The 13578-nt window shown below is 47.2% G+C and overlaps 1 protein-coding gene across 1 annotated transcript in view; it reads right to left on the bottom strand.

Moving 5' to 3' along the window:
- Positions 1-13578, bottom strand: part of RYR3 (ryanodine receptor 3) — a 1933484-nt gene that overhangs the window by 1042512 nt on the left and 877394 nt on the right. The window contains exon 33 of the mRNA XM_078661960.1: positions 720-806. Within this exon, the coding sequence (XP_078518086.1) occupies positions 720-806 (87 nt within the window). The remainder of the gene's footprint in view (positions 1-719; positions 807-13578) is intronic.

Here is a 13578-nt window from a genome sequence, read left to right as displayed (position 1 = left end):
CATTTTTGAGGCTGAGCAAATGCTTTTTGGCCTTTTGAATGACAGGATTGATTCCAGATTTCGTCCCCAGTATGATCTAGACTCGATTTAGCATGCTAAGACATACTGTTTTGAGAAATATAGTCAACTATTCACATCAGGTAAACAACATGAAACCACAATGATAATAAAGTGGTTAAGATTGATAAAAGCATTTGCATCCATCACTTTTGCGCTAAGTGAAACTTAATGGCACGAATATGCGCTGCATGACCTTAGCTGCACCTCACTGATGAAGGTCAACAAGGCCAAAGCACGTAAGAGATGTCTCCCTGTTTGGAGACCATGTGGACTAAAGGTCGGGGCTGGATTGTTCATTTTGGACTGGGTCCAAAACTGATATGCATGTGATCTTTCTCTGTCTGTAATGGCACGGATGAAATAAAACCAGTGCAATGAAATTCACCCACAATATTTATTAATAACATTCAGGCAAACATAAATAAATCGAAGAAGGCACAAATGATATACTGCCGTTATGCCTACAGATGTTGGTTATGTATGGAAAAATATCAATAACAACATTATTTCAATCAGGGAGGCCTTAATTTGGCAAAAGGTGGCATCTATAAATTTGTTACACCACGGCTTTATGTTTCAAAATGAGATGAATGGGGCAGTCGTTAAAAGGATACGTCTCTTCTATAGATATGACCAAACACTCTCACCATAGTAAATACCTTTAACTTTCCGAGTTCAAACTGGAAAAGATTTGTGTTGGTGGGATGGAGAAAGACTGCAGGAAACAGTTTTGTGTTTGGTTCCACCTGGATAAGATAAATAAGAGTTAATTGGCAATACAAAGCGTCTTCTGGTGAGCTTCATTGTAAAGTTTATCAAACCTGTGTGTGCCTTCGCTCGTGATCAAAGTTAACACAGGACAGGCACACTAGAGGTTAGGTGAAACAGTACATGTGATATCATATAGTACACAAATCTACACTGTCGCCATGACGTGACGACAATCTGCAGATTGTCTCCCATAAGTACAAGAGAGATATGTACCTATACACCTTTGAGTAATTTACACTTTTGAATAATTTTACAATTTTTTTGGTTATTTACAAAATCCGAGTGTAAGTTAAATTTTTGACATTTATTTACACTCGGATTTTGTGAATAGTCAAAAAGTAGTTAACTAACTCAATAGTGTATATTACTCACAAGTGTATAGCCCCAAGCCCTTCAGTTTGATGGAGCACATTTACACTCAGAGTTTGTGAATAGCCAAAAAGTAGTACATTTACTCCAAATTATAAATTAATATAAAGTATACATTAGGAAAAAAATACTTTTTTCATGGTTTTCTGTACTTCCCCTACAATAACACTGAAGAATAAGTTACTTACCTTCAGTAACACCTTATCTGGTAGAAACTCTATCTAGCTGCAGATTCCTTACTTTAGAATTATCCCCAGGCATCAGAATTTTTTTTTGTGAGCAGTACCCCTGCATGCCTGTAGGTGTCTTTATTCAGCTCTGCATGGCTTAGTCGGCGTCTGCGATGTGCGCTGTGCCTATATTGGCAATACCCCAGCGCACTGACATCAGTTTCTTTTTGCGACTTTTCATCGCAGGAGCGCAGAGCCACAAAGAACACTGACCACTGGTGTGGAAAATTAGGACCCTGAAAGGGTAACAGCCCTCTCCCTAGAAATTCGTTTGCAGAGCAGGGAGGAAGAGTAGATCAGTAAGGAATCTGCAACCAGAAAGAGGCTCTACCAGATAAGGCGTTACCAAAGGTAAGTAACTCATTCATCTGATAGAGACTTCTAGCCACAGATTCCTTACCTTAGAACAGATACCCAAGCAATACCATCCCCGGGAGTCGGTCTGCGGACCAATTTCATACGAAGAAGTCCTGCAGGACCGCATGGGCAAAACACCCATCTTGATGGACCTCACTTGAACAGGTGCTATGTGAAGTTGTGCAGTGCAAGGAGGCCCACATAGCTGACTAGCAGATGTCCAAGACCGGAACTCCAGTGGTCGCAGCATTCACTCTGATGGAGTCTGTTTGAAACCCCTCAGTGGGTTACTTCTTAGCCAAAGAGTAGCAGATCTTTATACAGAACACGATCCATCTAAGGATAGTCCACTTAAGCACAGCCCCTCCTTTCTTCGCTCCGACATACCCCATGAAGAGTTGGTTGTCCACCCAAAACTCTTGTCTGCGGTCAAGGTAGAACAACACGCTCTTTTTGGGTCCAGCCAGAGGAAAACAAGTTACTTACCTGTACCTTTGGTTCTCCACTATTGGTAACTTTCATAGATTCCCATAGCTTGTATCATTCCCTGTCAAAGGAATGAGAGTCCCGGTAAATACAAAATACCATAGCAGTAGGTACAAAAAAAGAAAAAGGCCTAGGCCTCATCTCATTTTGTAGCATATCCACCTCTTTTTGCAAAAGAGTCCAAAGAACACTGAACAGCCAATCAGAACAGCTTCACCCCATAGAACCTTCCTGAAAGAGCCTCAGATTTTCGTAGCCGTTGTGTAACAGTATAACAGAAGATGCTAGAGGCTGAGCTTTCCCAGGGGAGGCGGGTGGGCGCATGGGAATCTATGAAAGTTACCAATACTGGAGAACCAAAGTAACAGGTAAGTAACTTGTTTTCTTACTCCAGTATTAGAACTTTCATAGATTCCCATAGCTTGTATCAGAATAGTCAGCAGTTAGAAAATGCACATTTTGTGTAATAATACATTGTATAACTTTGCAGTGTGTATATTATCATAAGAGATACAAGTAACCAAAACACTAGCCAGTAAACATCATTAGATACAAAATGTGCGAAACCAATAACAGGAAGGAGGATTAGAAGGGAAAGCTCACCGCTTATTAGAAGAGATTTCTCAGGACTGCCTGTCCCACTGCAGCATCACTACGTGTGGAAGAGTCCAAGCAGTAATATTTCGTGAAAGTATGGGCACTGCTCAATGTAGCTGCCCTGCAAATGTCCTTGATCAGCACTCCAGCAAAGAGAGCTGCAGAAGAAGAAACTAATCTTGTAGAGTGCACCCGGACTCACCCTGTAGGGGCTTGCCGGCCGCTTGGTGACAGTATTGGATCATGCTGGCAATCCATCATACAACCCTTTGCTTTGAGAGAGGGAAACCCCTGCGAGGGGCACTGAAAGCGACAAAGAGCTGTGTAGATCTTCTGAAGTCCTTGGTGCATTGGAGATAGAATTTTAAACACCTTTGAACATCCAAAGAATGAAAAGACCTTTCCGCTGGAGTTGTAGGCTGAGAAAAAAAGGTTTTGAGCATAACCGGTTTATTCAAATGAAAGCCAGAAGGGACTTTTGGGATAAATTTGGGATCTGTCCTCAGAATCAGAGTGTCCTTTTTAAACTGCAAGAACGGATCCTTGACAGTGAGGGCGTGTAGTTCACCTACTCTCCTGGCTGAAGTTAAAGTGAGAAGGAGGGCCACTTTCCATGAGAGGAATTTAAGGTCCGCCCTATGAATTGGCTCAAAAGGCGGCCTCATGAGTTGAGTAAGGACTAAGTTGAGCTGCCACATAGGTGGTGGAGGTCTAACTGGTGGGAAAACTCTAACATGGCCCTTTAAAAATTGTTTCCGATTCTTGCCGACCAGAGGGAAGGACCAGAAGAGGTTCGTCTGAATCTAGATATAGCTGCCAGGTGCACTTTGATAGAGGAATGAGCGAGACCTGATTTGGCTAAAGTCAAAATGTATGGCAAGATTTTATGAGGAGCAGAAGAGTAAGGATGAATGTTCTCTTGCTGGCACCTCATGCAGAAACCCTTCCATTTCAAGCGATAGGTCTTATTCGTACTTGGTGCGTGGGCCTGAGATAGCACCTTTCTACATTCTTGTGGGATTTTTAGGTTTTGAAATTTTCTGTGCTCAGGAGCCACGCTGTCAACTGAAGCGAGCTCGGATCTGGATGTACCACTTGGCCCTGGGACATCGTCAACAGAAAGGGAATTGGGCGCAGATGAATTGGATGATCAAGGGAGAGCAGGAGAAGCTCTGTAAACCAAAACTGGTGGGGCCACACCGGGGCCACCAGAATCATCCTGCAGGGTTCCGCCTTGAGTTTCTTGAGTAGCCTTGGAATTAGTGGAATCGGCAGAAAAGCGTAAACAAAGGCCCCTGACCAGGCCATCGAAAGCGCATTCCCGAATGATCCCTGATGGTGTTCCCTGCTTGCGTAGAGCCAGCATTTGCTGTTCTCTGGGGGGGCGAATAGATCTATGGACAGTATGCCCCCGCGATTGAAAATTCTTTCCAGGGTGTGCTGGTCGAATTCCCACTCGTGGCTCACAGATTTGACGCACCTTAGCGTATCCGCCATCTTGTTGAGGGCACCCGGAAGATGCTCCGCCGAAAGAGAAATCTGATGTTGGATAATCCACTCCCAAAGCTCCTGAGCTTCCTTGGATAGCAGACGAGACCTTGTTCCACCCTGCTTGTTCACATAATGCATGGCTGTCGTGTTGTCCATACGGACCAGGACCGTGCATCTTCGGATTCGCGGAAGGAAAGCCTGTAAAGCCAAATGAATCGCTTTGAGCTCCAACAGGTTGATGTGGAGAAGGCGTTGCTCAGGCTGCCAGAGGCCGCTCACTTGCAGGTCCTGCAAGACTGCTCCCCAGCTTTCTAGAGAGGTATCTGCTGTAAGTATTAGGGAAGCCGGAGTGACTGTGAAGGTGAGACCCTGAAAGATATTGCCTCTGATCGTCCACCAGCTTGCCGCCTATTTCATAGGCTGATTTATCATTATTCTGTCGTCGAAAGAGCCTTCTGCTTGGTGCCATTGCAGATCTAATTTCTCTTGGAGCGGGCGCATTCTTAGCCTGCAATGCGGAATTAAGGGAATGCAGGATGAGATCGATCCTAGAAGAGACTTGTATAGGCAAACAGAAAGAGACCGTCTTTTTTGTAACCGACGGGCGGAGGCTATCAGCTTTTTCGGCCTTTCTTCTGATGGAAACGCTTTGCAACAAGTTGTGTCCAGAATAGCACCTAGAAACTTGGCCGACTTGAACGGGCAGAGGATTGGCTTTTCCTCGTTGAGCTGAAGCCTCAGGTGACTGACGAGTTGAGTGCCTCTTTCTACTGCCTCTGATGCTGCTTGAGAAGAGTGTGCTTTCACCAACCAGTTGTCCAGGTAAGGAAAAACCTGTAGAGTCTGTTTTCTGAGAAACGCTGCGACTGGGGCTAAGACCTTCCTGAATATCCGGGGTGTGGATCTGAGTCCGAAAGACAGGACCTTGAATTGGAAGTGCCTCTTGGCTACTGTAAAGCGTAAAAACTTCCTGTGGGCCGGGTGGATGGGAACATGTCATGTCATGTCATGTCAGACGTTTTTATAAAGCACATCTTATCACCGCAAGGTCTCAAGGTGCTTGCAGCATAAAAAACAATCAGAATAATAATAAAAAAATTAATACTTTTTTTTTTTAAAAACATGGAAGTATGCGTCCTCGAGATCCAGGGTGGCCATGTAATCTCCTGGATTGAGGAGCCGCAAAATGTCCTTTAGGGATACCATCCGAAGAGAGCTTTATGAGATAGGTGTTCAGCTCCCTCAGGTCTAGAATCGGGTGCAATTTTTCTACGGTCTTGTGAACGAGAAAGAAGCGGGAATAGAAACCCTTGCCCCACTGGGATAGAGGCACTGGCTCCATCGCTCCTTTGAGAAGTAGTTGGTCGGCTTCTAGACGTAGAAGGTGTAGATGTTTGGATTCGGTGGCGCGAGGGGCTCTGGATGGTGGGTGGTGTTGAAACTCCAGTGTATGGCCTGACAAGACTTTATTGAGGACCCACCAGTCTGGTGTTATAAGTTGCCAGTTGTAGAAGTATTGTGATATCCTGCCCCCCACTGAGTTAACAGGGGGCGAAGGAACAGTAGGAAAAGCCGGAAAGCTGCTACTGGGGCTTAGAGGAATCCCTCCCCTGGCGCCCTTGTCATCCTTTAGAAGATGGTCGAGAGAAAGAGGACGATTGGCCTTGACGCTGTGAATACTGTGGCCTGTAAGACTGAGAGGGCTGCAAAAAGGAGGAATAGCGATGTTGTTGGTATCCACCCCTGTATGAAGAAAAACCTCTTCCTGTCGCTCCACGGAAAGGAATGTTGCAGTATTGCAGAGTCCCAAGGGACTTCGCAGTCTCCGTGTCCTTCTTTATATCTTGCAGCTCATCATCAATGTGCTGTCCAAATAGGATCTCACCATCGAACGGAAGATCCAGGATCTTGTTTTGGACTTCCGGACTAAAACCAAGTGGCCCAAAGCCAGCCTTGCCGCCGAAGGACTGCTGCTCCTTCGAGAAAACGGAAAGCTGTAGTAGCAATGTCCATTGCGCAATTATTTCAGAGGGTGAACGTTCTCCCTCCTGCAACATTTTTCTGGCTTCTGCCTTTGCTTCCTCGGGTAGCTGGTCTAAATACGGGGCTAGATCACACCACATCTAGTGATCATACCGTCCAAGAATAGCCAAGGCATTGACCGCTCTGACCAGGAGGCTGGACATAGAGGAAAACCTATTTCCAACGTTGTCTAGTCGTCTTCCCTCTTTATCCGGTGGACTGGTCAGAGGTGCCGCCAGATTCTTTGATTTTCTTTGGGCTGCTTGTGCAATTACAGAGTCCGGTTTCGGCTGGCTGACCAGACAAGCAGGGCTATCCTCTGGAGCTTTGTATTTCTTTTCCAGACGAGGAAGAACAGGCATGACAGTTGCCGGCGACTTCATGACATTTATCCCCTCATCCCAGACATGGCTCACTATTGGTATAGAGCGAACAGACTTCCTGTAAGGTTCTTTGAAGTCATATAAGAAACATTCCGATTGTACAGATGGAATGGGCAAATCGAAACGTTTTGAAGCTTTCTCCAATAAATTGTGAAATACTCCGATATCCGCTGGAGGAGAATCTGCTGAATCCGGAGAGGGAGAGGCGGGATCCAGAATAACATAATCATCCCATTCCCTATACGGATCTGGGACTGATATAGTGCCCTGGTCATCATCTGAGTCGGAAATCTCTTCCTGTAGTCCGACAGCATGAATTGGAGGTCTGTAATAATAGAGGACGGCATACAGACCATGTCCTGTTGATACTGATCCTGGGACCTAGATTGTGGCAGATTTTGTTGTTGCTCCATATAATAGTCCTCAGAGTCTGAGTCCTGATACTTTACATGCAATTCGGATGGGCTATGTGCATCCAGGTAAGGCCCGGCATCCTGCTCTGAAAAATCCTCTTCCAAAAGGAATGCAGGAGGCAGAGGTGTTACCTTCCTTGGGGAAGTCATTTCCGGGGTAATGTGATGCCTCCTTATAGAGATTGCCACCTTTTGTATCGTCGAAGAAGTTGAAGGTGAAGACCTACCCCTTTTCTGTGATCTCCTTGAAGATGTCACAGAGGAGGCATCATCACTGTCAATCGAAACAGGATCTTTTCATGACTTCAATTTTTGTAGCCAGGTGAGCAGACGTCCCTCACGGTCCCTCAAGGTTTTTGTAGAGAAAGTTCTACAAATCTTGCAGTCAGTAGCCTTGTGGTCCGGGTACAAACAATAAATACAGTTTTTATGTTTGTCCTCCACATAAAGCCTCTTTTTAGAGCAGGTGGCGCAAGCCTTGAAAAGAGCCTTCTTTTCCTTATCAGACATATTGAAGATTTTTGAAGATGAGATAACGAAGTAGTAGAAGAATGAAGAAAAAACTGAGCAGAGCTCAGTGGAGACTCCCTTGCACAACGTGCGGTAGAAAATCTGAGGCTCTCTCAGGAAGGTTCTATGGGGTGAGGCTGTTCTGATTGGCTGTTCAGTGTTCTTTGGTCTCTTTTGCAAAAAGAGGTGGATATGCTACAAAATGTGATGAGGCCTAGGCCTTTTTATTTTTTTGTACCTGCTGCTATGGTATGTTTTATTTACCGGCGACTCCCATTCCGACGACCGGCTATGCTATGGGAATCTATGAAAGTTCCAATACTGGAGTAAGAGCTGCTTCTCTTCCTTGGAGGAATGAGGAGGAACGTAAAAAGTAGGCGGAGTGATGGATTGGCTTACGTGAAAGGGAGTAACCACTTTCAGTAGAAAGGAAGCTCTCATAGGAAGCACCAGTATGGGTAGACATTGAAATAGGGAGGTTTAGATGATAAAACCTGAAGCTCACTCCTGGAGGCAGAGTGCTTGGTTATGTGTGAGATGGTGCTCTAGCATGAGCTGAGCCTTTCTGCAGCTTACGGAACCATGTCCTTATAGCTGTTCTATGATAGCGCCATACCATATACTCTTAAGTGCATTATAATCCTCGCGGTTGAATGCTAACTTTGGTTTGGCTTTATCTAAACATGTCGTGTAAGGTGTCATACGCTTTGGAATACTACCCCCTCGCCAATTCTGGTGACGGGGGTAGCATTCCACCCTTCTAGAGCGAGAAGACATGTTGTTGCTGACTATCCCGGTTAAAGTTAACCAGGGCCCCAGCGTCACAAAATGGACGCTGCTGCCACAGACACAAGTCTGACCTCCTGCTGCTGGGAGTCCTTCCAGTCACGGAGGTTTGGACGATAGGTTTCGTGCCTGGAGAGGTGCGAGCACCACCCCAGACAGGACTTTGTGTATTGGGACAGGGAGGGCTGAATAGAATGAGACACTGCCTGGGGCACACTAGGTGCTCCATGCATACCCCAGTTCAAACCGGTTGCTGGGGCACTCCAGCCCCCGCTCTGGCGCGAAACTGGACAAAGGAAAGGGGGTGTAACCACCCCCCTTCCTGGTCCCACTCACAGGAAGGACCTAGAAAGTAATCCAGCCCCTTTTAGTTGTATAAAGGTAGGAGCTGACCCCCAGGACTTTAGATTTTGATCCTGAACTGAAACTTGAAACGAAACCCTGGACCTTCGACATTCTGCTGAAGCTGAAGACTGAAGAATCTCCCTTGTGGCCACCCTGGGCAACCAGGCACCATCCAGCAAATCAACGGCTTGCTTTGTTGACGCTCCCGCCCGGGCCCGAGCACAGAGCCTGACAAGACCCAGACTTCCAGACCTCTCTGACCCTCTCTTCACGACTGCAGCATAGCTGAGATCCGTGGAGGCGATGAGACACGTGGGACCGGACATCTTGAAAAGTCTGCGACTTGCTAACTGTGCAGCTCCTGAGGTATCCTCGCAGCTGTGCACTGGGGATTGAGAAGCCCCGAATCCGAGCTCCACCTGCACCGAAGATCAGCCCTCCACACTCCACGAGTTCTGCGTGGGGCCCTTCTGCTTGTGTTCTGCTCGACGCGTTGTCCGGTTGCTGGCCCGTTGGCTAGTAGCCTCTGTGACGACAATCCTTTTGAACCAACTCGCTGGTCTGGTTGCTCCAGATTGACCCTTGCCTCCCTGCAAAGGTGAGGCACCTCAGACTTTGCTGGTCTGCATCAGAAGCCTTCTTTGTATCCTGCGTCGGGTTGCCTTTGCCAAGGCTTGTTGACTCCAGTCCGGCAGTCGACCCCTCCATCTGCGAGAACCTTCGTGGGACAGCTCCTCTCCAGCGTCTGGTCATCCTCGACGCCTCCTGGTCTGCGTGGCTGAAGAGACAAGCTTCACGATAGCCCCTGATTGCTCCTCGACGTCGTCTGGTTCCTTCCTGAGTCTTCTTCATCCTCGATCCACCCTTGGATCCACCCGAACATCTTCCTCCTGGTTGCCTGCAGCATCTTTCCTCCAGGTCTCCATTGGCTTCAAGGGCGAAACCCGACACATCTTCACACCTATGCACCCGCTTCCTGTGGGTGAGGTAACGCGAGTACTTCGGTGCTCCCAAGGGTATTGACTATCCAAGTGTCTAGGTTTTTAGTTGTTTCCTCCTAGCTAAACCGGAAGTGTCCTAAATCCTTCGTTATCTAACTTCTAAGTTCCCATTGACTTAACATTGACTCTCGCGTGTGTGTAAAGACACTGCACGCGCCGCCTGTGTACCTCATACTTCTAAACTAAGGTTCAGATAGTGTAGCCCCAGCGATTCCCTAGGCCCTAGTTCTTTCCTTTTCTCGTGACGAGGTACTTATACCACTTTCTTAATATATGGTTTGCTTCGCCCCTAGGGCCTAACTGTAAATTGTGCAACTTAACGTATTCTGACTAAGTAACTTGTTATGTGCTTTGGCCTCTGATCTCATAAAGAGTTCAGAGGAGTGTGTAAGTAAATAAATACATATATATTTTATATATATCCTGTGTGGTGTCCTTTCATTTGATATTCAAGGGGTTACATACGGTAAAACAGCTGGCTTTACACGCCGTTAAGAGTCTTTTAGCCTAAGACTGTTCTGTCCACTCTACCACTAAGATAGCTGGTCTATAAGGTTGACTTACAACCATCACCATAAGGGTTGTTTGGACTGGTGCAAGGTGTTCACTAGAATAGTGAACATCATATACCAGGCCAACTTCTCACAGTCAAAAGCTTTTAACTGTTGCTGCTTAATCTCAATGCAATAAGGTGATGGGTTGACAGGTTCGGGTGGAGGACCCTTCCCTGCTATTGAGACAGAAGACCCTCACTCAGGGGCAGCCTGACCGAAGGATCGATGGCTATGCTCAACAGCTCGGGATACCACCTCTTGTAGCCCAATCTGGAGCCACAAGAATAACATGGGCCCAGTCGTTCCTGAGCTTCTTCAGAACTCTGGACAGGAGTGGTATTTGCGGAAATACATATAGGAGACCAGAGCTGCACTTGAGATGAAAAGCGTCTCCGAGCGAGAGCCGCCTTGGGAACTTCAGCGCGCAGAACTGCTCACATTGCATGTTCTCTGTGGTGGCGAACAGATCTAACCAAGGCTCTGGTTGGGGAAGGAAGAGGGGTCTGCCGCTGACCCAATCGTGGTTTGTAAGCGTCCGCTGCAGATCTTTTGCACTTCCCTCTAAAATCTGGACCATTTCAGGGAGATTGCCCTATTGCTGCACCCTCTGGAACTTCAGGTCCTACTGCAGAGCCTGCATATGCCAGAGGACATTTGTAACTAGCCGGATACAGGAGGCCATGAGACCCAGCAGCCTCAGAGTTAGTCTCACCGAAATTCAGGATAAAGGTTGGATAAAGGCTGACATATCAGTAATTTAGTCTGAATATCCTGGACTCGCTGTTCGGGAGTATAAACCTGAAATGTCACTGTGTTCAGAACAGCTCTGATGAAGTGGCACATTGTAAGTGAACCCCAGCGAGTTCAAGAGGTTTGCCACAGTTTGGAAGTAGGAGTCGACTGCCTGGGTCAAGCCCTTCTTCAACAGCCAATCGTTGAGGTAGGAACCCCTGACCCCTCAGATGTGCTGCAACCACAGCCATCACCTTGGTGAACACTGAGAGGCGCTGGTAAGGCTGAGTATCTCATAAGAACTACAGAGGATCAGGTTTTTGGAATAGGTTCACATCAAATTCTTGAACATTGTTATATTAGACTTGCTTCTGGCTAGTGTTTCAACTGATCATGGCAAATGAATTACCCACCCAGTTGGCAAGAAAATTACATTCTCTGGGTTAGCACCATAGTCCTGGTAATGATTCATGAAAACTAAAGGTGTGGATCAAAACATCAACATTTGACTATTGATTGGATGATTGGACAACTGCATATAAATGTATGGAAACATAATCATTTTATAAGATGTTTATGGTAGTTCTAATAATTTACCTTGGTGTGTGTGTATATGTATGTATGTATGCACAAATTGACGAAGCCCGATGGCGAAACGCGTCTTGTTGCTGTGAGCGTTCCAACAATAAACATCTTGGTTGGAACCACCCCTGCGTGTGCAGCATTCCTTTTGGAGTTAATATCCTTTGGATTTTGGAGCTTTAATTACGTTTGCGGGCACACCCCCGCTTTGTGTGCACCCGCTCGTGTGTGCAGTTGGCTGGTGTTTGGGAGCTGCAATATATATATATATATATATATATATATATATATCCACAGAACTTCGTTGCTTCCTCTGCTGTCTCCAGGAAAAAACGAAACCGGACCCATTCAGGTAGTTTGTGCAGTTTTATTCGTGCAACACAACCGCCGCCATGATGCGTTTCGGGCCCTTGAGCCCTTGATCATATGACAAGGGCTCAAGGAGACGCCAACAGGTAGGTGAATACTTATTTTATTACGAAGACAGTGTTGCAAACAAGCACCCGCTCAGGAAACAGGCATCAAAGTCTTTCGCCAGCCAAACGCGTTTCAGGATTATCACCTTTCTTCAATGGCTTTGTAAAGGTGGGGCGGTTTAGTCCTGGCACTTTTTATCTTCAAAGTCCCTGCCCATGTGGGCGTGACCAATTGCATGGCCTTCTGGATCTTGTAGTGGCAGGATTATTGCTCTCAAGTGGGTCGGTCATTACACACCTTTAAAAAAAATGAAAAGGCACAGTGTTACCTATGTGGGTGGATGCGAAATCCCATTGGTATGCTTGCACCGCTTTCACACGTCGTCATCAGAAACGACCTCTCGTATTGCTAATAGCACCATTTTGGCGCTGTCACGGGCCCGCGCTGAAGCGGTGAGCTATCTCCTACGGCTGGACAAAGCCACTAAACGTCCACAAAACAAAGGTAGCCACAGTAGGAGACGCCAACAGGTAGGTGAATACTTCTTGTATTACGAAGACAGTGTTGCAAACAAGCACCCCCTCAGGAAACAGGCATCAAAGTCTTTTGCCAGCCAAACACGTTTCAGGATTTGCTCACGTGGCTCAGCAGCTGAGAGCTCTACACAACACGCCATAAGCACCACCTGCTGACCCCGTGGCTGCTGCCTGCAACACACAAATGGCGGAGCTGACAGAGCAGAGCCTGCCCCTCCCTCACATCTCAGGCACTAGCAATCCCTCAAGGCACAGGCACGTGTGCCTAGAGTGCCTCGCCACAGGCCCCACCTCAGGGCAGGAAGGCCCTGCAGAGAAGCTGCACACTGACCCAGCCTTCTAGAGCCTAGCGCTCACCCACACAGGCGTGCTGGGCCCTCACACGCACACGAGGGACAACCACCACCACCAGTGGAAGACCGCGGCGGAACAGAGTGAGGTCAAAGGAAGGAGGGGAGCTGCTACGCTGCCCCCACACACTTGCCCGCCGCCAGGATAAGCACACCACAGCAAGCAGGGACTGCTAGCCGGCAAGCAGGTGCCGCTGCCCCACAACCAAGTGCCGCTGGCCCACCAGCCGACGCTGTCGATCAACAGAGAGGGGCTACTGCCCACCGCCGACTCACAATCACGCCATGGTGGACCCGCTGCAGCCATTTAGCAAAACCACTGACATGGCCACAGCGGCCCCATGTTGGAAATCATGGATTGGACGATTAAACCACTTTTTCCAGAGCACCAGAGAGACAGACGGTGCAGTAAGAGGCCACTGCTGATATACTACAGCAGCGCAGAAATCTATGATCTAATCGAAACGCTCCCCAACACAGGAAATGATGATGATTACGAGGCGGTGGTCGCTGTGCTAGACAGACATTTTGACCCTCAGTTGAACCCAGATTTCGAATGGTTCAAGTTCAGACAGGTGTCGCAATC

Source organism: Lissotriton helveticus, chromosome 9 (genome assembly GCF_964261635.1).
Source record: "Lissotriton helveticus chromosome 9, aLisHel1.1, whole genome shotgun sequence".
In the NCBI taxonomy this organism is placed as follows: domain Eukaryota; kingdom Metazoa; phylum Chordata; class Amphibia; order Caudata; family Salamandridae; genus Lissotriton; species Lissotriton helveticus.
This window is presented reverse-complemented; position numbering and strand designations above follow the sequence as displayed.